The sequence below is a fragment of the Belonocnema kinseyi genome, chromosome 1 (genome assembly GCF_010883055.1).
Source record: "Belonocnema kinseyi isolate 2016_QV_RU_SX_M_011 chromosome 1, B_treatae_v1, whole genome shotgun sequence".
Lineage (NCBI taxonomy): Eukaryota > Metazoa > Arthropoda > Insecta > Hymenoptera > Cynipidae > Belonocnema > Belonocnema kinseyi.
In genome coordinates this window covers 182,893,627-182,919,186 of record NC_046657.1, presented here as the reverse complement: position 1 = coordinate 182,919,186, position 25,560 = coordinate 182,893,627, and the positions used below count along the sequence as shown (strand labels likewise).

At 32.3% G+C, this 25,560-nt stretch overlaps 1 protein-coding gene across 1 annotated transcript in view; it reads left to right on the top strand.

Moving 5' to 3' along the window:
- Positions 1-357: 357 nt before the first annotated feature.
- LOC117170343 (maternal protein pumilio-like) overlaps positions 358-25,560 on the top strand; it is a 121,600-nt gene continuing 96,397 nt past the window's right edge. The window contains exon 1 of the mRNA XM_033357084.1: positions 358-1,307. Within this exon, the coding sequence (XP_033212975.1) occupies positions 1,170-1,307 (138 nt within the window). The 5' untranslated portion in view covers positions 358-1,169. The remainder of the gene's footprint in view (positions 1,308-25,560) is intronic.

The window sequence follows — 25,560 nt, the reverse complement described above, 5'->3', positions numbered from 1 at the left end:
ACGTTCCTTGCGGAGGGAGGAGGGGCTTCGTGCTCTCGTGCTTCTTTTTCTAGTGGTCCAGTCTAGTGACTCTAGTTTTCCAAGCCCAAAGGAAGATGTAAGTATTAGGGATCAAAATCACAGTGTAACCGAGGGAGGGTGAAAGGTCGAGGGCGTGGAAGCACTGTAGCACTGGTGGTGCTTCATAGGGGGCGTGGGAGGAAGTGGTGAGAGAGCGAGATAGAAAGGTGTACGCGTCACACCAGTCGCGTTGCCTCGCGTCACTCAATCCAACCGCAGGCTATAGGAGCGAAGAGGAGACCGACGAGCAGTCAGTTCTCAGCTGCCTTTCTATGCGGCAGTCCTTTGGGAGTTCGACTTAAGCGCGGATTACGACAGACTTAGCGGGTTGCACCGTTCTTCCTATCCTAACGGAGTGCACTCGATCTACCCCCTCCCTCCATTTCTCTTACACTTTAGAGCATATACGGGTTAGAATAGAAAAAGGGATGAACAGTCGTGCACTGTGAATACATCTGATACACCGCGCCGGTACGGCCACCGGCTAATTAAATTACGTCAAAGACGTAGCCGGCGAATTTCATATCTTCTCATACACAGTCTTCCGCACTGCCTTCAGTCACTTATTCAGCGTTATTAAATCCCTAGTGTTGTGACTGTGATAACATCATAATTCTAAATTTGTAAAGGAAATTAATTCGTGTGTGGATAGAAATTGACAAGAAGAAGAACCGCCAGCTATCACCACGTGTTCAGAGTTTCAGATCCAGGGATTACTTCAGTCCAGCGTTGGTTCTTCACTCTAGGGCCAATCTTCTCATCATCGTGATATTTATTGACTCTAAACGTTCGCGGTCATTAGAATACCAGGTTGCAGAGAATGTAAACTCATGAGCCTGGGCAGAAAGATCAACCACTTGAACTTGACTGTCAAGAGTTATTTATCTCAGAAATCCTTCAGTTTCTGTTTGTCCCATGGGACGATGTTAAGCGACGAGTGAGTGAAGCTGATATTTTTGTGTCGTGAGGGCCCGCCTTCTTGTATAGTACGTCGATCACATTCGGGACCTATGAAACTTCAACGGTGATAAACCTTTGATAGGAGTGTCTTCATCCTCAACATCTGAGGACACGCATCCAGGAGCCGGCACTTGGACCACGTCGGCGACATGGTCGTCCTCGAACTGGAGACCATTTACGCGCAGGTCGCACCTCATACAAAACTCCTAAACAAGAGATTTGTAGGGGCCCACCACTGGCTTGGACCCCTCAAGGAGGCATTGGTCGCTCGCCTCGCAGCAGACAAGGTACATTGACTCCTCACAAGTATGCGGACGCACTTTGATTAACGGGTTACTCTGGCTCTCAGGCCACTATACGGGCGCCATGCCACCTTCTTCAATTCTCTTGGAATAATCAGACTCCGAAGATCGTGGAATTCTTAAGCAATATGATCTTTCAAACTCATTGCATGTTTTTCTAAAAAATCTTATAATTTCTGATCAAGCACAGCGGAGATGTGTTATAACCTCCTAACGCATTACAAATGAAAGTTTAAACTTGAGGCATATGAACACTTTAATAAAATTGCATTTCTATTTGGGTAAAACAAAATTCAGTGATACTTAATTTACGAATATAAAAGTATGACAAATTGATACGAATATCTTTCGAACTGGACTGTAATTAATACTTTCAGATGACATTTTAATGCATAATTATTTTATAACATATGAAACGTTAAATCAAAATTACAGATCAGTTGAGTAAAGCGCGGTCGAGGGCTTGGTAGAAAATGTAAGTTGCTTTACAGAAAAGTCATGAAAGAATCACTGACGCTCGAGAAACTTAACCGGCACTATTGAGTAAACTGCAAGCTTCTGTGGATCCAAAAAAAACGTATGGACATCTTATACACAATTAACAGAACACACTTACAATCACATTAGTCAGTCACAGCCAATCATAATGCAATTTTGTCGCAAATACACTCACGAAACCTATGACTATCGTACACATATTTAGGCATGTGTATACTCACAGAATGAACCTACTAGTAATACCACACAGATAAGACACTTACGACGAAAGAACGCGGATGCACGTTTCACTCTGAGAGGTGAAATTTGTAATTCTGTTACACTAATTGGATGAATGCTTCAGTGCTTATGAAAAACAGAGGTCAGGAGCAGCTGAATAATTTTATGGATGCCACAAAATTATTGTCACAAACTACCAGTGTCATGCCTAAAGTTCTTGAGTGTCCCCAGTAACATTCAAGCATCATCTTTTTTTTATTTTTATCAATAAATAAACGTAATATTGAGCACAATAATTTGCTAATGTAATCCACATTTAAGAAATATTTTAATTATAAGAATGAGGGCAGTGATAAATATAGTATAAGGGTAATGATAAAGTATCATGAGAAAAACATTCATGAAAAGATTTATTTTATTACATGTATATTTTTTGCAAAATGGATTTTGTAATTTTCACTTTATTCACTCCCAGTTACTTTCGATTTCTTTTTGAATAATAACATATTTATTTTTGATAAATATTTATTTATGATAAATTTTTTATTAATAAAATGTTTCAAAAAATTAAAAAAAATTCAATCTTTCAAAAAATTATAAAAATTAAATACTTCGTCAACGTCAAATTACTTAAATAACTTAAATTAGTTTTTAACATTTACGAGTATTCTTATAAAATAAATTAGTACTTCAAAAAATTAAAATCGGTTGAAAATTTTATGGCATACAATGGCTAGAAAATACCTTAATTTCTCGACTTAATTAAAAAAACACGAGTATTTGTGCAAATAACATTTTTTTAAACAATTGAACATTTATTGTAAAATTACTTGGTACGATTAGATGAACGATTAATGATTATGTATGAAAAAAATAATTCAAAAAGCGTTAATGAACCGCAAAGTTACGTAAAATAAAAATTTTTCACAAAGATGAATTATTTGTGACACATCATTGCATTCAAATATTAAGTTCAAAAAAGGTAATTTGTTCTCATATTCAATCAATGGGTAACTTCATGGTCTTAGCGCCATTCCTAAAGATTAACAGATTCGGCTCATATTTGCAGATCATTTCTTTGGGCATCTGAACAAAACTTGGGAGTGAAAGCAGTGCAATTCTAATGTGCATACATTATCTTCAGCCACATGAGAGCGAGCATAAGTTTAAAAAACCCAAAACATATACGTAAATTCAATTGGCCTACAATGTTTTGGTGTTTATCTCTGTAAAAAGCTCAAGATATAATTTTTGACTATTTTCATCCTAGTGTTGCATTTGAGCGAGAAACACGAGAAAAGCTCTCGTCTTTTTTTTATAAAATCTCATTTCGTCTCATATGAGCGCAAGTTTCTCGAAAGTTCGTTTATTTCGATCAACTATCTTGTCAGTCTCAGAATTGACATTCCTTAATAAAAAAATATCGTAACAATGATCATGAAATATTAAAGTAGACAGGAGGCACAACAAAAAGATAGTGTTTAGAGTGAGATGAGTTTTTGGATTAAATTATATAATTATTTTATTGATATCTTAAATTCCTGAATATGCTTTTTTCAATAGTATAATCCTTCTAGTCTTTTACATCGTAAATTTATTTTGTGTATGGTATTTTCGGTTATGTCTTATATAAATGCATTAAGAAAATCATTTTCTAATTCTGGATTGATGGGGCAAAAAAGGCCTTGTTTACAATCTTTCTTTAGTAATAATTATAATAATGTATGGTAATTTATTAAGCAGCGTATTTTAAAAGAATAATAGCATTACGAGTATATTAAAAATAATTTCAGTATATAAAAATCAGGTTTGAAGAAGATTTATCTTTCAACATATTAGTATATTGCATCAAAAGTTGGATAAGGCACGACGCCTTTACGCGGGGAAGTCAATGTTCGCAGGTCCAGTAGTAAAACGTCGGGTTTTCTTGTCGTCCTGTGAACATTGACTCCCCCTCGTTCGATAGTCCTTGACCGTGTCTGAACATTCTTGTGTTTTGTTTACCCTTCACCATTTATAAAATTTGCGAATATCAATTCATACTCATCTTTAGATTTTTCGAATAACAAGTCGTGTTTTGCCTCTTTCAGTTCTTCGTGTATGTTGGTGAGTGCCATTTTGGTTAGGTTTTTTATGATGTTTAGCGTGCGAAGATTTACAATTGTATATTTTGCGACATAATTGAAGGCTTGACGAATTGAACTGTTGATGATATAGTTGTAGATGAAAACGTGTGATTGATGCGGGTCCCACCTTTTTGAACTGTGATTAGTAATTTCGTGTGGCGCGAGATTGCAAAGTAGTTCATTCTGGGATAGAGTTTGATGTGTGTGTGGGTCTATAATAAATTAATGAAATGCATTGTGCATTATTCAGTGGCCATTGGCGGAACTAAAGAACTGACTGAGCGGTGGCGTTTGGAACTTATTAACTCAGGCTAGCTGGACGGTATGGTAAACGGCCATCTTCACGCTCACTTTTATGGGTGCGTAATGGGCTCATAACATGGTTGTTTCGAATAAATTTTTCTTATTTCTTTGAGCTAATATTATTATATTATTTTATTGTAAATATATATATGTATATATACACACAATGTTATTTGCTTGGTAAAATTAGTAATAATATAATTTGAGTATTTCAAAGTTTCCTCGAGGAAGGAGAAATGAGCAAGTCAATTGAGAATCTTGTATCATTATGCAACACTATTTAAACCTCCAGAACGTTAAATTTGTGAACTATGATTTTTCAGAAAATGGAAAAAATCTTGTTTACCACTTTTGAATTTTATCATTTAAACAAATTTTAAACCATTTTATGAACATTATTTTTTTGTCTTTGTGTTTTGAATTTTTTCACCATGTTTTAAATTTCTGAAGCTGAAAGGATCTCAACATATACTTCTTTTTATTATTCTTGCATACATTAGAACCGAACTTAGAGAAAATTTCACGAATTATATATTCTAATTTTTAATCTGCCTATACAAACATTCGATTTAGTATATAAAGACTGATATGGTTAAGTAGATTCCACTAGACCTCGAAACTTTTGTTCATATACTTTTAATAGACTTGCCTTGTTTATCAACTTCAGTGTTGATTCGATAACGATTTTCGTTTGTTGAAAATTTAAGCGTGATTTAGCAATGAGGAAAAATGATTCGTTGTAAAAGTAATGGGATTTTTCTTTTTGTAGATTGTATTTTATATCATCATCGAGAATAAGAACACTTTTTTTTTATTTAATTGATTAATTTTTTCACGTCTCGTTACCAAAAACTTTACCCGCTATGTAAATTATTGAAGAAAACTAAAAAACGTGACCCCTTTAAATGGAAAATTTTTAATTTATTTAATATCAACTTCGTTATGATTCTATTTGCATAAAGGAAAAACAGGGTTTTAATTTTACGTTACCCATTTTTTTCACAAATTCACTTTGAACTTTAGCTATAGGTCCATTGTCACGACAAATTTCAAAAATAATTAACACTTGAATGGCTGCCAATGTTCGGTGTTCGCATCGCTCGGAATGAGCCGATAGTGATTCAATCTCGTTTCAGTAAATTTGACACTGTTTTTCAATATTAAATCTATATATTTTTTATTATTAAAAATGAAACTTGTTTTTTCGTTATGGATTACAGTGTTAACAGGGTACTTTATTACTCCACTTACTGTACAATAATGGCATTCGTATTAACTATTCATACTTATCGGCGGAGGAACTATATACAAGTAAAATAACTTGAAAGAGCAGCATATTTTAAGAGTTAGGTCATCTATAGAGGTAGGGTTACATTTTGGAAAATTTTGGAAATCTATTAGGGTGAATGTGGCAGATAATTATCACGTGCAATACGGTGTCATTTACATATTTTTACCAGGGTGCATGTACAAGGCTCAGAGGACATGAACGCGCATACACTTAGCCTATTTCCAGCCCTTGCTATATGTAACGACGACCGAGAAATATACAGTTCTCTTTCATATATTGTATATATACATCTCGCGCCTTGTCATGAGAGACATCAAACTATCGGCAAATGTAAAGCAGGAACGCGATACAATGGGGTAATTGTGTGAGAGAGTGCAACTATTTGCTATTCGCTATGCGGTCGCTTCGCGGCGCGAAGTCTGTATAACGGATAAGTTTTTAGAGACTAATCGGATCAGATTGTGCTTTTAGCACACATTTTGAGGGACAAAAAGAAAGATCGCGTTCGTTAACCAGCTATTTAGAAGTTTCAGAAATTTTGAGGCGATTTTTTTCAACATTTAAAAATTCTTATCGAACTTGGAAACTTCTACAATTTATCCTTATGACTTTATTCAATAAAAAGAAAATTATCAGTTATCGAATTTTCAAAATTAAAAAAAAAATTCAAATGAAAATCAACATTTTAAGCCAAGAAATGCACGATAGGCAAAAAGTCAAGAGAAAAAAACGATGTTTTTTGAAAGCCCTATAAGATTATCACAACAACTTTTTGAATTTTCTTGATAAATCGAATTCCATTTTGGACTCAAACTATGCAAGATGTAGAGGTGAGAACAGGTCGAAAATAATTTCTTTATGTGGTTCTTTTTATACTAATCTCACATTGCTTAATATATTAACATACAATCACACCTAAGTTTGTTTTTTATTAGTTGTTCAGCCAGCTGCCAAGCTTTATTGAATTCGGTTGAGAATTGCACCCACAGTCAAAAAAAGTCCAAAATGTATAATTATTCTAGGTAAGGATTCGTGGCAGCTTTTTTTGCACTTGGTGACGATTCGCTACCACGAATCTTGATTATTAGGATTATTTGCAGTCGGCGTAGAGTTTACAACGTGTAATAATGTGCGCACTATGCATAACTCGTTCTGCTGACGCGAAGCAACCCACGTTACTATGCGGAGTACGCGTTCTCAATATAATGTTTCATCCAGCTAATTTGATAGCGCGTACTATTTCACGTAAGTAAGCATTTTTAATTCGTCGAAATTACTGCCAGAACAGAATTTGCTTAATTGAACTGGAATGCTAAAAATCGAGAATTAATGCCTGGTGGTAAATTCTTTAGTTTATGTGCGAAGTGTTGACTATAGTGTGTTCCGAAAATAAAAACACCTATTTGTGTAGTGATGCCGTTCAATACGAGACTGTCTCGATATCGTATCGAAAAATCTCGGTTTTTTCTCGTATCGGTATCGGTTTCCGAGACTCCAATTTCGATTCTGTCTCGTATCGTTTGGGTATCGGAGAACCGATATATCGGTCGTATCGTCTCGAGATTCTGAGACTAGACAGCCAGATGGTGGCTTCCTCCGAAATAACAGTAGAAGGGGAATGGTGACGAATTTCAACTACCTGAGTACCAAGAACCTTTTCTTGCAATTCAAAGTCTGAATTTTTAAATGAACGAAATATATTTTCGGCATTTCTTTTATAACTGCATTATTTTCAATGTATCATATTATTATATTTTTGCACTGTTTCTAGATTAGAAAACAATCAATGAAAAATTTCATTAACTTTGAATGTTAAGAACATGAAGCATATTTTCTTTTAGATCTTTAAGGTTCAAAATTCTAAAATTTCCGCATGTCTCTTAAACCAACTAAACTTTTTTTTAATTTAGAAAAACTTCAAATTACAAAAGCGGAATGTGGCAGTACAGAACTGGATAATCAACAAAATAAGAATGTTTCGAAACAGGGAAAAAGGAGCCTCTGAAATCGAAATCACCGTTAAAAGATGAAGAAAGTATCCACCTCCGATATAAAGTATTGCTTAACTTAAGTCAAAAGAGTTTCATTACAAAAAAATTATCGACTTCTGATGAAGTGGATGTTGAAGTTGACAATCTCAAAGTGACACTAACCTAAAACTGGAGCAGGCTCGACTGCCGATTGCGATAAAAATGCAATTTTTCAGTTAAAAGAAATGGATAAAATTACTCTGGAGATATGAACCGTGTGCATAGGGGTAAATGAAGTTTAATGTCAAATACTTAGCTAATTCCGACAAAAAGGACCGAGAATTTAGAGATAAAAATTTCATAGGTTTTCAAAATCAGCTTTGAATAGCGATTAGAAATGGAATTTTAAATCTGTTACAAAACTAAAAACTTATTCCCAAAATATGGGTATACTCAAGTGTTATTAAAAAATGTGAATGACAATACAATTATATTTCAAAATAATCCTTTTACCACAGTAGGAAATTAAATTTTTATGCATTTTTTATGCAATAAACCCATTTTTGATCAAAATGGTGTTTACTCACTTTTTTGCTGCTACTTTTAAGTTACGCCTTTCTAAATAGTCAATTACGAGTAAATTTCGATAGAAAGCTTCTACTGATTTTTTCCGTAAAATGTCAATTTCTTATTTTTGTTTTATTCATAAGAATATTAACAATTGTCTGATTAGATTTTTCCACATATTTTTCAATGGTTGTAAAGATAATATTAATATAATCAAATTAAAAAATTCAAAAGGAAGTGAAATTGTATTTGATTTACACTAAAACACATCTTATACATATTAACACATTTGTAGCTATGAGAGCAGGATATAATCAGTATTATGATTTTGATTTTAAAGTATAACTGTAAGTTTTTTCTACGATTTCACAGAAAACTTAAAAAGATATCTGAAGATTTCAGATATGTTAGAAAGGAATTCAGAAAATTTTAAAAAAATTTTCTTTATTTTATAGAATGTTACAAAATCTAAGGAATAATTGGTCAGTTTGAAGTTTCAAACTTTAGAAATTTTAGAAATTTAGAAGAAATTATGAAATATTTTGTATATTTTCGGAAACGTTTTTAAGTTTGAGAATATTTGTAATCTCTTCAAAATTATTAAATTTTTCTTTTCATACACTTTTTATGAAAAGTTTGTAAATGTTTTTAAATATTTTGAAATCTTTTTAATATTCTCTTCAACATAATTTTTCAAACAGAAAATTCTATATTTTTTTCGACCTTCTTAAAAATCTTTTTCATTTTTTTTAATTTTCGTTCAATTAATTAGTTAGAATGAAAAATCATTTTAAGTATTTCCACTTTTTCGAAATGTTCGAAAATGTATATTTAATTAAAAATCTTGTTCATTCTCTTCAACTTATAAACAATCTTTTTTTTCAAAACTTTAAAAAAATGTTTAATATATTTTTAAATATTTTGAATTGCTCCTGAAATTAAAAAAAAGCTGCAAAATGAAAAAATACCTTAAAATCTGCCAGATTCCTTCTGGGCCAAGTTTTCAAAACTTTTGAAATATTAAAAGTTGTTGTTTTCCGAATTAAAAAAAAAATTATTAATAAAATTTGTCTATGAAAGTGAAGAAAATTTATAATTTCTTGAAACCTTTCAAATCCCTTGAAAAGCTTCTGTATGTGTTGTTCGCTATCTTCAAAAATGCACTTTTTGTTTAAATTTTATTGCAATATTTTCAAGTATTAAATTATTCTTGAATCATTTAAAAACTTCTAAATAACTCTTAAACTTCCAATAATTATAGGATAAATAAATAAGCTAACATAAAACATACAATAGGTTTTGTGTAAAATAGAAGTTGAGGAATATCTTTGTGCCTTTTGATCAACAAATACAAAGGAAGAGAAGATATTTAAATAACAACATTCGTTTAAAATAAAGAAACTTTTATCAGTTCATGTAAAAGATTTAATTTAAAAATTCAATTAAAACAAGTTTCAGTTTGTTTGAACGAAACAAATAACTATCGCAGTGAGTGCTTTCCGGTACCTGTGACCGGCCACAGGACCACCCCTACACACTCTCTCCTATTGTGAACGAGGAAAATCCCACCTGGTCATTTTGTCTCGGAATTCCGATACGATGCCGATACGAGACAAAACTTTTCGATATTTTTCCGATACGAGGCAAAACCGAGCGATACAAATCCGAGACTGGAAGGTGAGTATCGTATCGATCTTGTCTCAGTATCGAAAAATATCGCTCGGCGGCATCACTAATTTTGTGTGTATTTTTGTTTTGTTTTATGAAATATCATCCCTCATTTGATTTTATTTGGTGTACAAAATTCAATGAAGTGTTTTTGTATGAAATGACTTATAAAACTTTGATAATACAAAACAAAGAAATTCAAACATTTTTAAATGTAAAACATATAGTACTGTATTTCACAAATTTAATAAATCCCACCCCGTAAACTAAACATTTTCCACCCTTTCTACTCCTAATAATTTAAATAATACCACACTTCCTTACTTCAAACTGTCTGTTCTGAGGATTTATTTCGCTATTTCGATGCATATTTTTTCAAATAACAGATTATTTATAGGATATTCATTTTCCTAAGCGACATTACGCAATAATTACCCAGTTTGGAGAAAAACTGGTTTTAAATTTTTTAGCGATACATACAGATTGCAGAAGAACTGTTCACGGTCATCACAGCTCATCTTGTGACGCTTTAGACTTGAAGGCAGAAGAATGCGAGTTCAAATCTCGCTGCCGTCAATTTTTACGCGTTTTTTTTTAAATTATGTTTTATTTATTTTTCTTATAAATTTGTTTTTAAAAAATCGCAAATAATATCTGATTATTTATTAATTATGTTTTATTAAAAATGCCTTTTTTATCATCTTAGGCTTTAATTCCCGAGATTTTAAGTCCAAGTAGATCCCTATATATTCATATGGACGTCCACTTTGGTCTTTAAAATAACTTTATTTCTCTATCATATAGCGGACATTATTGTTAAATTTTTTCGCGGTACAATTTAAAGAATCTTAAATTTTAAAAAATTATAATTACGTCCCTTACATCGTACATCGTATGCCGTATGGGTAAACGTAAAGGATAAACATTAATGTCGATATTCCGAAATCCAGCTGAAAATATTGGCGTAGAAATAGGCGTAGATCCACGTAGAATACACGTAGATCCACGATTTACGAGATGATTCACAGTTGAAAAATTACGTATAAAGAATATCTTTATTTATTTATCACATCTGACGAACACTCTTACATCGCCTTCTAAATACGTTTTAAAAAAAAAAAAATAACTTTTCGGTTTGTGAAAAATACTTTTTTGTCACTTTTTCATCAATGGACAAAGAATACAAATTTTTATCTCGTATCGACTTCAACCGGTTTCAACGTTGAAAATTTAGTTATTGCAGCTGAGTCGACTATATAGCATATACCATGATTTCTCTAACTGCAATACCTATGTGTTATGGTCCGATAATGCGACCGTCGCGTCGTTCATGTGCAGTTTATAATGTAGAATCGCTAGACACACTTAATTTCAGCAGAACGTGTACTTACTTACTCACTAAAGTGCTTTCGTGAAGTCGTGGTAACTTTGCAAAAACTCTTTGCGTGCATAATAAAAATATATTTATAAAATGTGATAAATATAGGCTGCATATATAGTGAAAATGCTATTAATTAAACACAACTGCTCGGAATTTAATTCGATAATTGATTTTCTACTCATATCAGTATAACAAGCTTTACTTGTTTTACATTTTTAGTTTTGCGAAATCACTCCAGTTCTTGATTGTTCCTGTTTGCAAGCTTCGTATAGTTTGACATAGTGAGATCTAATTTGTTTCCCGCGATGAAAAAAATGGTATAGCTGTTGTAGCTAGAAATATATTGCTGGGGAGATATAGCTGAATGTGCAATAAAGTTTAGGTAGAACTGCAAACTAGATAGCTAAGATATATAAACCGTCTGTCTCCTGCAGGCAGAAAATGTGGGAGATAATTCTATCATTATTTGCTAAACATTCTAGCAATCATGATCAAGCAGCATATTTCCTAAAATTAGTTCGCTCGTACAGCTAAAAAATCTAACCTAAAATAATTGTAGCATCAATTTTAGGCATATAAATTGAAATGCATTTAAAAAATGTACCGCCTCGCATTAGTTCGCACAACACTAACACCCGACTTTTTCGTAAAAACAAGAAGCTCGTGCCTCGTGTCGTGTGGCTTCTGAGAGTTAAAAAATAAATAATGTATACAGCAATTCAACGATAATGATGGCACCAAATATGGAAATAAGAGATTTTTTGATTAGCTGTAACCTCCAGAATTTTATTAAAGCCTTCAAAGGAAAGTGAGTATTCTTTTATCAGTGCGCGTATAACCTCAAAAAATTTCGTTTACAACTTTTTTCGATACGCCCTATTGTACAAATTGATATGTAATGATTATAACTGTTTTCAATTTAAGATTTTTAATAATTAAGTCATGTACGTATCTAATACATAATAAAGATTTAAGTATTTATATATATGGTTGATATATTTTTGCGTCATTATACGTAAAGATATATCGGCCTATTAGCTAGAAAAAATTATAGGCACTTCAGCCAGAAAACGCAGCTATATAGGCTGTCAAGTTTAGCTATATTTTTCACCTAGTATATCTAGCTGAACGTGGTTAGGTGTGACACCTATACTTGTTTAGCAATAGAAATATAGACATTACAGCTAAATTTTATAGGTACTGCACCTATATATTGCCTGCAAGAAAATCTGTTCAATACAACTAACTATTTAGGAAGACGAAATCCAGCGATACTTTCTAGCTGGGATAGCAAGAACTCTACTATCGGCAAGAAAACTATAGGCATCTGCTTTTGAAGCTTAACAACTCAGTCAAAAAAATGCCAGCGCAACAAAAAAATAGTCATTTAAAAGCTGAAAGTGTTCTACGTTAATGAGCTTAAAGACGTTTATGTAAAAAAATTGTTGTGCTTAGCAGGCTGAAAAATGTAAAAAAAAGTAAGGATTTTTGGGAACATTAAAGAACAATCAAGTTTAGAGCATTATTTCCTATACAAGGGGCGATGGGAAAAATTTGAAACAATTCATGAGTATGAGGAAAACTGTTGTGAACCAGTTGCAGTTGAGACATCTAAAAAATAATAAAAATTGTTGCTCAAAAGTACAAAAATGTGCAACTATATTATCTTCAGTTCTAATACAGATATTAAAGCGTTTCAAACTGCAATGGATAGGCTCTGTATTTATTTTCGATCACCCGGAAAGACCTGTTAGTCTTATTTTTGATGAAAATCGCGATATTTTTATACATTTTTTTTATTGGGAATCAAGTGAGTGATAGCAGGAGGGGGGCCTTTTTTTGTTTTACTGCCGACCGCTGGTGCCATTCTTCGGCCCCTGGTTCTGGAATGCTTGGATGGCACCTGGCCACGGGCCGAAGAAAATGACCAGCGGACGGCAGTAAAAAAAACGGCCCCCTCTCCCTGCTTTCTGTCACTTGTTTTCCAACAAAAAAATGTCTAAAAATATCGCGATTTTCACAAGAAATAAGACTAACACATCCTTACGGGTGATTGAAAATAAATACAAAGCCTGTCCATTACAGTTTGCAGTTTGAATCGCTTGAATATCTGCATTAGAACTGAAGATGATATAGTTGCACATTTTTGTACTTTTAAGCAACAATTTTTATTATTTTTTTAATTTCTCAACCATAACTGGTTCACAACAGTTTTCCTCATACTCATGAATTATTTCAAATTTTTCCCATCGCCACTTGTATAAGAAATAATGCTCTAAACTTGACTGTTCTTAAATGTACCCGAAAATCCTTACATTTTTTTTACATTTTTCAGTCTGCTAAGCGCAAAAAATTTTTTACATAAACATCTTCAAACTTATTTACGTAGAACACTTTCAGCTTTTATATTACTGTTTTTTTGTTGCGCTAGCATTTTTTTTGACTTAGTTGTTAAGCTTCAAAGGCAGATGCCTATAGTTTTCTCGCCGATAGTAGGTAATATACCTAAACGCGCTGTCGACCCAAATCGTGCTATCCAAAAAATGTAACAGTTCCAAATTTAATTCATTTAATAATGAAATTAAAAATTTTGGATTTACACAATTTAGCAAACAATTTAAACAGTAAAAAATTGTTTATTGAAGCTTTGATTGAAAAAAATGTTAATCACAAGACAAAATTCCGGAAGTTGGCCGGGAATTCTTCATTAAAAATTTTCATCCGATATTTTGTTTTTGTAAATTAAGAAAGCGGATTTGAAATCAGACAGAAAAAAAACATTAGAAAATCATGTTCACTGAAATCGGATATTTGTTGATTTTTTGTTATCCCTATTTTCGATTCGCTATTTTATGAAAATTCTGAGAACGTGATTGAAACCAGGGAACCGCGAAAAACCGTGGAAAATAATTTTTGCTGAAATCATACATTTTTTAGTTTTTTTTTCAGCTCTATTTTGAAATTGCCATTATGTTTTAAAAATTCAGAAAACGTTGTCGAAATCAGAGGCTCGAAAAACCCCGAGAAAATAATATTCATTGAAATCGGACACATTAGTTTTATCCTCGGTTTTATCTCTATTCCAGATTTGCTATTACATATGTTTTTGAAAACTCTACACGGATTTTAAATGGGTCACAGAATACTTTAGACATTTGTTTACTAAAATTTGGTATTTTTCTTTAAATTTCCATTTTGGATTAGCCATTTTGTTTTTTTAAAACTCAGAAAACCAATTCGAAAGCAGATACTCAAACAACTTCCAGGTAATAATTTTCACTGAAATAATCGGAAATTTTTTTAAATTGATTTATTTTTTTATCTTCATATTTGATCTGCCATTGTTTGTAAGTTTTGAAAACGGATTTGAAATCAGAATCCCGAAAAACGTACATAAACAATTTTCCAATATTACTCAACAATTTTTCAGTTTAGATTCATGCCCGCCCTGCAATTCAAATGAGAGCATGTGCAAATAGCAACCTCGAAAATTGCGCAGTTAAAAATGTAGGTGCCTTTTATTTGTCCCTATTACGGATTAGTCCCAAATAGAGCGTATACTCGAATATGTTTTTTCACTTTACATAGTACAGTGGGCCAGTAGACCCCAAATCTTGGCCAAGATTAAATACATTGAACAAGCTGGCTAAAAGTGCTTACTCGGGGGTTTTTTAGGTCACTGGTTACGAATTTTTCGTTAAAAACCAAAAGTTTAAAATTACCGATTCAAAATGGCGGCAAATTTCTAGAAAAGTTGAGAGATTAGGATAATAGTGCTTATTTAGGGGTCGCTGATTACAATTTCTTCACAAAAATGCAAAATTCAAGCTAGTACATTTAAAATGGCGGTGTAAATTGAGAAAAGTTTACGGATTGGGATAAAAGTGCTCAATCGTGGTTTTAGGGATTGCTGACAAAGAATTTTTGGCAAAAAATGTATAAGCCAAAATGGTGTCCCATATTTATAATATGTAACGGATTGGGCTAGAAAGGTTTACTCAGGGGGTTTCGTGATAGCGAATATTTGATCAAAATAAAAAATTTAATATTGGATAATTTATTAAATTACTATTTAATTATTTATCACATACTTAATTACTTAAATTTGATTATTAATTACATATTCAATTAATAAGCCCTTTTTTAATTATCACATGTTTTTAATTAAATTATATTAAATTTCAACTTTATTAAATAATATATTATGCAAATTTTAAATGATAATTATTGTCTTCAATACTAATATTTATAAATAATTTGTATTGCTTAAATACATATTCTAGTGAACAAAAGGTACCTCATTCTGCTCATTTGGGTGTGCTGTATAAAGTTACAGGTAACCGAAATGGTGCTCACGTAAAAAATATCGATTTATTCGTCAAGAAATTACACAAAAAAAGTTAAACCTATATATTGTTTACGGCGATTGCGCCTACTTCGTATTTTATAAACATGTATTGATGTAAAAATACAACTGAAAAATTTTATATTACGAAATTATTGAAAAATACATTAGTTATTGTACTATCGCTCTTATTACTGATTATATATGTGGTTTTCTAAGTTCAGGATATTACGCAACTACAATAATAGGAAATTATAATCGTAAGAATCGATTTTTATGTACTTTATGTGATTTATTGTGTGCCTCGTAATATTTAAGTGAACATGATTTTAGGAATGCTGTTTAAGGAAGGTAGTTTTGTTGTATTTTCGTATTCGTTATATTCCCGAATATTTATTGTTCTTCGTCTATGTTATTCCAGAGAACTTTTTCATCCTCTTTTTGCCCATCCGTCTTCTGCTGGATTTTTCTTTATTCTTCTATCTTCTTTATGCTTTGTGGTTACGGTTACGTACCCTGACCACATCATTCGAGTTACAATGAAACACACAGGGCTGTGGTGGGATTCCGGTACCGTTGAACTAAGCTTGTGCAAACGACTGACTGTAGACAATTTAGATCGAAACTAAGTTCTCTGATTAGAGTGTGTGTCTTTTTCTTAACACTTAGAAAATAATAGCCGTTGGGTTTTAAGGGTTTAAGGTATTAAAGATATCAACATTTTTAAACGACATAACAAACTATGATATAAAACTAGAGGATCTAGTAACTCTTCATTGATGAAGCTTTTTTTAAATGTATTTCTTTTTTATTTGTTCCAGGTAAGTTTTTGTTGAAGCTTTATTATAACGTCTTCAAAGTGACAGCGAAATTTGACATCACCTAAACAAAATATGCTGATATTCAGGTACTGATTTGCAAAATGAGTTTTCTTCTGTTCAAATTAACCATTCAAATCCCTATTTTTTCATCCATTTCCTAATTTTTAATTCCTATCATAACATATCACAAAAATGCATAATTATTATGCTTTTTTATAATATTTTCTGATAGGCAAACATGTATTAAAATGTCTTTTCATCGTTTAGTTATACATTTAGTACTTACTAAATAGAGGTCATTAAAAAAGCAAAGATGGAATTTTTCCGGAAATGTTAATTTTACTTATCCACCGTGTTTAGAATTTTGTCATTATAATCATAATTTTGACATTTGCCTGATTGAGTTCGCTGAAACCGATAGGGATACGTTTTTTCGTTGAAATTGAAAACTTACCATATTACGTACGGTAACGACTAATCTATTTATAACGCCAGATCTGCACTGTTAAAAATGTTTCAATTTTAATATAATTTAATATACATTTGTTTACTAAATCTAAGAACTCAGTATATGGAATAGTTATTAAGAGGCTGTGTAGTAAATTTAATATACCTGTATATTGATCAATTCTTAGAAGAGCCAGGTAATTTCACTTTACACAAATTAAAAATAATTTTGGCAGTAATGTTTAATTCTAAATAATAAAGCATTATATTTGTTTCTAGTTGAACAAAAATTATGCTGGTTTTCAAGCGGATAAGTTCAATTAAGTACATAATTAAGACTCCTAACCTAAAAGCACTCACGCAAGTACTCAAAAAAAAATGCTGACATTGGCGGTGAATTTTGATGAAAACCCCACCCGTACGTTGCACTTTGATTATAAATAAGAATTTAGTCGATGAGTTGTAGGTTATTATTTTATTTTTTAATATTTGACAAGATTTGAGTACATCAAAGAACTTTCAACTTTTATGCACTCTATTTTACTATGCATGCATGCGTATATTATTTTACAATATAATGGTATATTGAATTTACTACACGTATATGCATATTGCTTCCATTACATTTATAGTAAAATCGCTATAGAAATTTTTAACAGTGTGCGCTTTAAGGGCTGATCGATCCTTCAGCATAATGTTGTTAATGATTATAGCAACGCATCGCCTGTATTAACGTAACTCGAGAAGTATCCTGAAATCAACACTTAAATCTCGCTCTCTTCAAAAACGATTACTAATGGATATTGTTCTGAGCTTTGTTTTTTAATTTACCGGATACATATAAACTTGATAACGAGTAAATCAAAATTTGAACACTTGTAAGTTGAATTGATAATCGAAATGGTGCCGCTCCTTGCTATGTTTTATTTTTTTCTAATTGCAGTTTGTATTTGAAAAATTATAAAGGTTCTTCATGAAATATTTTGCATATCACGCCAGGCTCTCTAAATATGCATTTGTAAAATTTCACTGACTCTTAGCTAAAATACACTCAGACGCAACACAGTAAAAAGAAAACCTTCAAATTTAATTGAACATACTTTCAGGATGGACTTAAATTCATTAGGTCATTAGTCTGTCTTGGCGGATAGTGATTTAAGGTCGAAAACGGATGTAAAGGCCGCACGACTGACCAGAAGTTTTCATAGTATGTATAAAATGCCAGAAAGTACGTTAGAACGGAGATAAGTTTCATTTGATGCAGGTGAATCTCGTTCAAATGCTCCATGCGCATAGCGTGTGTGCGCGAGTAAGATGCAAAAGTTACGCTACGTAAAAATTACGTTACTTTAAAAATACATTAGACTCTCGTTAATATGAAACATAAAGTACTGAGAATTTGAGAATACGGGTAAAAAAAGTGCTATCGGGTCAATAAAGGTGCGCTTCTCGATCGACAGACTGTCCGTCATGAGTTTATTGAATCGCCGCATTATACATCTGACTTAAGGGCATGTGATACTAACAGTTTCCCCGGCTTTTTTTCCATAAAAATGAAAATTTTTAAAAACTGAATTCGGAGTTGCTATAAAATATCATAACGGACGTCCCCGGACTCTTTTTTGAGGAATAATAACAAAAAAAATTTATTGTGCTAAATAAAAATTGTATGCATATGCATTATTTTGAGGTTACGTCGTTTTTCATCTCGGCCTTTCCGATAATCTGGAAATTATTTATGAAATAAACTTTTTTGATTGGCTGCAAACAAGGTTAGTTCCGGGAGATTGGTTACTATGTTTATTTGTAAGTCCAAAGTTTTCGGCCAAAAATATTGTGTAGTTTGGAAGTAATACTCGGGTGAATTGTAACACACATAACCTCGAAATATACACGCACGTTGTTAGCAATATCAAAAAAATTTTGATAAAGAAACCCAAAAAAAGTGAGCGGGGACGTCCGTTAGCATGTTCGCTATCATTTCCCAGATTTTGAAGGGAAAATATTTCTTATCCTCAGAAAAAAGCCGGGGGAATCCAACACTGAAAAAATCGATACTATTTCCTAAGTGCTATGCAAATTAATCACATTTTGCCAAATTAAAACTTTTTTGAATTAACCCACAAAAAAAGTGTGTGGGGGCGTCCGTTAGCATGTTCGCTATCATTTCCAAAAAATTTTAAGACAAAATATTTATTATTCTAGAAAAAAAGCCGGGGGAACCTAAAACTGGTAAAATCGACAATTTTCTACGTATCACATGCTCTTAACGAAAAAAACATAACGGACGTTTTTTCCGCAAAGCGAACTGACTTTCAGATTTCGAACATATGCTGACTTTCTGTGCTCGCGTGTTTTTTTTCTTTGAACTCTAACGTTTACTTTTTATATTCTGTGAATTATTGCATATTAATTAAATTAATATTTTTTCTAAATAATCGTTACCAGATCAAATCACGCGACATGTCGTTTGCTCTCGCGATCGCGACTTTCGACGCTAACTATGTCACCGATTAAATTGAGTGACGATTTTTTCGAAGTCCTGTAATTCTCCGTTTTATCTCTCGATCACTCATGTTTTTTCAATAGATATTATGGCCAAAGACTACGGTCCTGCATATTTTTTAAAAATCCCAATGAACGAACTTAGCATATTAACGAGAGGTTGATCGCTCTCAAAATCTGAGCCCTCTTGAAATCTTTGAAATCATTATGAAATCTTTTTGAAATCTTCGAAATTACGGTGAAATGTTTTGAAATATTAAAGTTTGGTACACACTTAAAAGTTGAGGGGTCAATCCCATGTATGTTGGCGAGACCCCTGAACATAAATTTTGTTTCTTCATACAAAAACATGTGTTTATTATTTTATTATTGTTAGTTCAAAAATGTGTGTGGGGGGGGGGCATTGAAATAAAAAAATATTCCAAGGCGTTTTTGGACCAACTTAACTATGTTATATACACATATAAACCTATCCCTAATAAATACATATAGTTGTTTATTAACATATTGCACGCACGCCTGAGGGGAGTGGTTAGAAATGTTTCTTGTATACTAACTATTCGAATTTGTGGACATTGTGAGGGACGATATTTTAATTATTACCTTGGAGATAGAATAATTTGATTCTTCTAGGGAAATTTTTGAAATTTTGATGAAAACTTAATTAATACGCATGATGTCATTCTTTCCCACTGTCGATTTTATGAAATAGGATTCATAGTATATCTTGTTCGAAATTGTAATTTTTCAAGTCATTAAGGACTGTTATTACAATATCGAGCTTCGTTCAATAATAATTACTCATAAGTGTAACGTAATCTCGGTTTTCCTCATTTACGTACGCCCATATAAAAAATTAACTTGTATTTTTGAATCATTTACTTTAACGAAAATTTTCGATGTGCCGGTGAGAAGTTGTCATGACTGTCAAAGGGTGATACAAGGATATGCTAATAATTTCCTCAGTATTAATAAACTAAAACAAGAATCACTGTTATTCTGTGTTATAAGTTTTAAAACGTTTTCTCTATGAATGCCCATATTATGTTCTGAAGAAAATCGACATTAGCTATTATTGTCACATTAAAAAAAATGTCCACACTGGGAAATAATTGTTAGCCATCTTTCGATTGATTTTCAGGTAAAGAATAAAATAAGATTAAAGCATGAAATAGAACTTGAAAAACTATTTCTTCAAGTGAAAAGATAACGAAAGTGCTTCCCGGATTTCACTGTTTTCTAGTTCTCTTTGATTTGCACGAGATCTTGTAAAAACAACCAAACCCTTCACCAATAGTTTCGAATTTGACAAAGCGTGGAGCGTAGAAACTCACTTTCATCTCTGGTAATAAGTGCATTCGCGAGACTTAACAGATCGCAATTATTCTTAGAAAAGATGAAACTCTCTGCAATGAAACGCTGTCGACTCAAACTTTAGTAATATTAAAAAGTGGACACGGGAAGAAGATTCAAATGATGAGTGGCTAGGATTTCGCGGAAAGACTTACTGTCGAAAATGTACGATAATATTGTTCAGTAAAACCTACTTGAGCTGGATCGAAAATTTTAATCTCAGCTTGAATTTTCAACAATTGTTTAAATTTCAAATGGTTTCCTCACGTTGTTATGAAAATTCGTGATACAAAATAATATTTTTTTGACAACGAATTCATATCTATATTCTTAGTGGGTTCATGTCCATGTACTTCACTGGCTTCAATCATAGCAAAAATTATAGCATAGAATCATATCATAGAATAAATCAAAAGAGGCCCTAATTTATTTTGCCCCTATTTGAAATTTTTTTATTTTTTGGAAGCAATTTAAATTAAACAATTTGATTCTTTTATAGGGAGTAGCAAGGAATAAAATATTGTTAGTTATTTATTTTAAAATTAAACTAAATCTCGCAATGTTTTTAAACGAAAGTATAATATTTTTGAATTGTTAGAATTAATTTTTTATTCAAATATCGTAAAAATGATATAATATAAGCGTTTATTTATTATTTGCCATATTTATTATTTGACTGAATTAGAGCTATATTTGATATTCGGAAAAACTATGACTTTTCACTAAACGCTCGGACGTGAGTGATAAAAAATTTTCGGACCCTACTCAAATTGATGATACTAAGGTCTTTGTGGTCCCGATTTCAAATCTGATGTTGAATTTTTTTTAATTAAAAAAGGTGGTTTCAATATGGCGGAAATGAATGATTAAAAACGTTCGGATCTTGATAAAATGGGTTGGTGATACTTAGGTTTTTAGGGTCGCCGATTTTAAATCTGATGTTGGATGTTAGCAAATCTAAAATGGCGGACCCATATTGGTGGGCGTGAATTATTAAAAATGTTCGGACCCTGATCAAATTGATGATACTTAGGTAAATCTTTGGGGTCGCTGATTTCAAATCTTATGTTGGATTTTAAACATTCATAATGGTTCATCTAATATGACGGGCATGAATGATTAAAAATGTTCAGACTTGCATTGGTGATATTTATGTCTTTAGGCTCGCTGAATTGAAATCAGGTGTGAGATTCTCAAAATTAAAAATGGCAGATCCAATATTGCGGACATGAATTATTAAAAACGTTCGAATCTTGATCAAATGGATGACACTTACGTTTTCAGGGTCGCTGATTTTAAATATGATGTTGGATTTTAGAAAATCCAAAATGGTGGTTTCAATATGGTGGACATGTATTATTAAAAATGTTCGCACCCTGATCAAATTGATAATATATGTCTTCGGGGTCGCTGAGTTGAAATCTGGTGTTTGATTTTTTAAGTTCAAAATGGCTGATCCAATATGATGGACATCAATTATTAAAGATGTTCATATCTCCATTGGTGATACTTATGTTTTTAGGGTCGCCGAATTAAAAGCAGGTGTGGGATTTTCAATATTCGAAATGGCGGATCCAATATTACGAGTAAAAATGATCAAAAATGTTCAGAACTTTATCGGTTTTTCCACATTTATGTTTTTGAAGTTCTTAAACTATTAATATAATATATCCAATGTGGCATAATATATAATATTATGCCACATTGTATATATATACACGTGCGCGCGCGCGTTTGATCAGTTTCTTTTTAGTTCTGAAAGTAGCCGTTTACACAACAGGTGTAGCAATAGTGAATGCACATGTGGGCAGTACAATTGTGAGTAACATGGGCTCATAATTGTACTCTGCACATGCGCATTCGCTGTCGCCTGTCTACGATTATGGTCGCATCAACCTAACCTCAAATTGAGAGTGATAAACTTATAAGTCATACATTTGTTACACAAAGTGTCGTATGCACAAAGAAGGCAACATAATGTTAATATAATACAATAAAAATATAATATGAATAAAATAATATTATATGAGAATATTTCTATACTAATTTTCCTATGACTTCAAATATATTTTAAGTGAGGTAGTTTTTCTCCCAAGGAAAACCTGAAATCTATCTGGGAATGTCATTTATATTTCTTAAAGTATTGAAATAAATCGGATTTAGGGTGGTGTTTGTCATCAATAGTCTGGCAGTCGGAATGTCTGTAATCGCATTTGCAAACTTTGGTTTTCAAACGACATTGTTAATACGTTGAGCAGATAACAAATGTCATAACGGTGCAGTTTGCTGCATCAAGGGAGGCTTCGAAGCGGTACGACGCCTATTCGTTTCAGGCCATCAATGGAGCGACAGACAATGCTGGCTACCGTTTTATTATGTGGGAACATCGGCAGCTGATATCTTGGCATGAGACCAGCCACTCACCCTGAATTCTCGAACGACCGTGAAAAGGAAACATCTTTAAAATTATTCTAATCTAGTAATAGCATCAGTATACACTGTATACTCCTAGATTATATTTGCTTTCCATGCTGCTGTTTAATTATTTTCGCCTACATAGGTCAAAAGCACTGATGACAACTGCGTCACAAAATTTGGTTCCTTAGGTTTACTTCTTTTTATGTTTATACTGCATTGCGAAGAGATTATGATATATTCTCGTTTTCGTTGCCAGAGAGCAATGATTCTGGTCCAAGAGCTGAGGGAAGTCGCTGGAATTAAGATGAGATGTACCCTTTACTGTGGGTACCGGTAGTGACCTCAGGGCGCTCTTGTCTACTAGAATGGAAGAATTTGTACATCTGAAGTATTCGTAAAGTGTGGATAAAATTAGAACTTCGCATTCTCTTGTTTCAACAGCTTGTTGAAGATTTTTTCTCAATTACTTTAATTTCGCTTTAAAACACGTACAAGGCTTCTTATGCTTCAAGTATCATAACTGAAAAATTCTAAGGTAGCTAGCTCATCTGTGCCAAGCACAGAATATACATTTCCGAATGTTTTTTGCATTCTGAATCTGAATCTGAGATCCAAATTTCTCAAATGGCTCTGGTTCCCGAGATATCCTAACCTAAAAGTGCAAAAACAGCCATTTTTGCTTATATTTGAGGTTATGTACCATCAAACTTTTTCATTAACTCAAAAAATCATAAACGCCATTTTAAAGTATAAGTCTCGCACTTTCGAATGCCATTGAGTTTGCTAAAATATCTTTTGTTTTTGCTGAGATATCACATTTCGACATTTTTATGTTTGTGATCTCGAAAAACCAGAGTCAATTGAGAAATTTGTACCTCATATTCGGATTCAGCATACAAAAACCTTCGGAAATGTATATTCTGGTTACTGGGTCAAAATCTTGTCGGCCAGTGTAACTGTTCCTGATACAAAATACTTGAATCTGATATAATTATTGTAACTTTAAAGTTGAATTTGAATATTAAATCTAAGGCTAGCTGAAATTAGCAGAAATTAGTCTTAAAAATAAAAAATTGTAAATAATAGAAGTTTTATAAAATTTTCGAGAAAAACTAATAATCATTTATACATTCGTATAAAATATGAGAATGCATTTTATATAATATAATAAATATTATAATAAATTATCAACATACACGGAGAAAAAGATATCGCACAATAATATCACACGAGATTTAAAACAATTTCAGAAAAATGTTAAAATTTGCTGCAGGTAAGGCTTGCAACGGTTAAAAATTAAACATATTCGGTGAAAGTTTCACACGAGAAAAATTTGTTCTTACTGATATATCTCCTCCGAAATAAATGACACTATTGTACACGAATTAGAACTTACTTAATACCATTTAGCAAAAACGCAAAAAGTAACTGACAGATGGGAATCCCCATTTCTTTCCAATTTAATGAAGTTAAACGACGCTGTATAGCGCTGGCGTCGTAATTGTCGCTACACCTCGAATAAAAATGGAGCGATTAGAAGGCGAAAGATCATCCAGGCAAAGTTGAAAATTGGAAATTATCTTCGATTAATGTAAAGTTTATCTGGTAAGGTTAATTTTGGTTTCGGTGAATCTTTCACCTGGAATCGATTTTAACATTATTTTTAATTTTTTCTGTGATCGCTTGTTAACTACTCGAACCTTCGCGTGATCACAAAAGAAGAAATACAATATGATAGCGTAATAAACTTAAATTCTTACGTTTTAGATTGCACAATTATGCGGTATATAATGTAAAAACTTGCAATGTAGGATATCACGGTTTTGCGCTATTATAATGCGATAATTACGATATATAGCTCAGGAATTACGGTATATATTGTAATGCGTGCGATATAGTTTTCTCAGTGTAGTTAAATGAAGTAAATGGTTTTTTTTTAATAGTTTATTTTAATTTAATTCTGTCCAGAATATTTTTATCAAAAAAGAGCATATTATGCTACAGCATGTTTTGATTCATGCAAAAAAAAATATATATATATTGTTTTTGTTTGCTTGTTAGTTAAAAGAATGGATAATCATAAATTCGCCACTCTTTTTGATAATATACGAGGTGTGTTCAAAAAGTAAGGTGACTTTTCAATTTTCGCGGGCTACGTACATTCAAGTTTTTAAATTTTTGTTTTGTTGTGTTGGTACACTCGTCACGATCATATGTTCACAGTTGGAGCAAAGAGTTTACATTAAATTTTGTGTGAAAAATGGAATCCAGTGCTCTAAAACTCTTGAAATGTTGACAGTTGCATACGGTGAGTCTACTCTGAGTA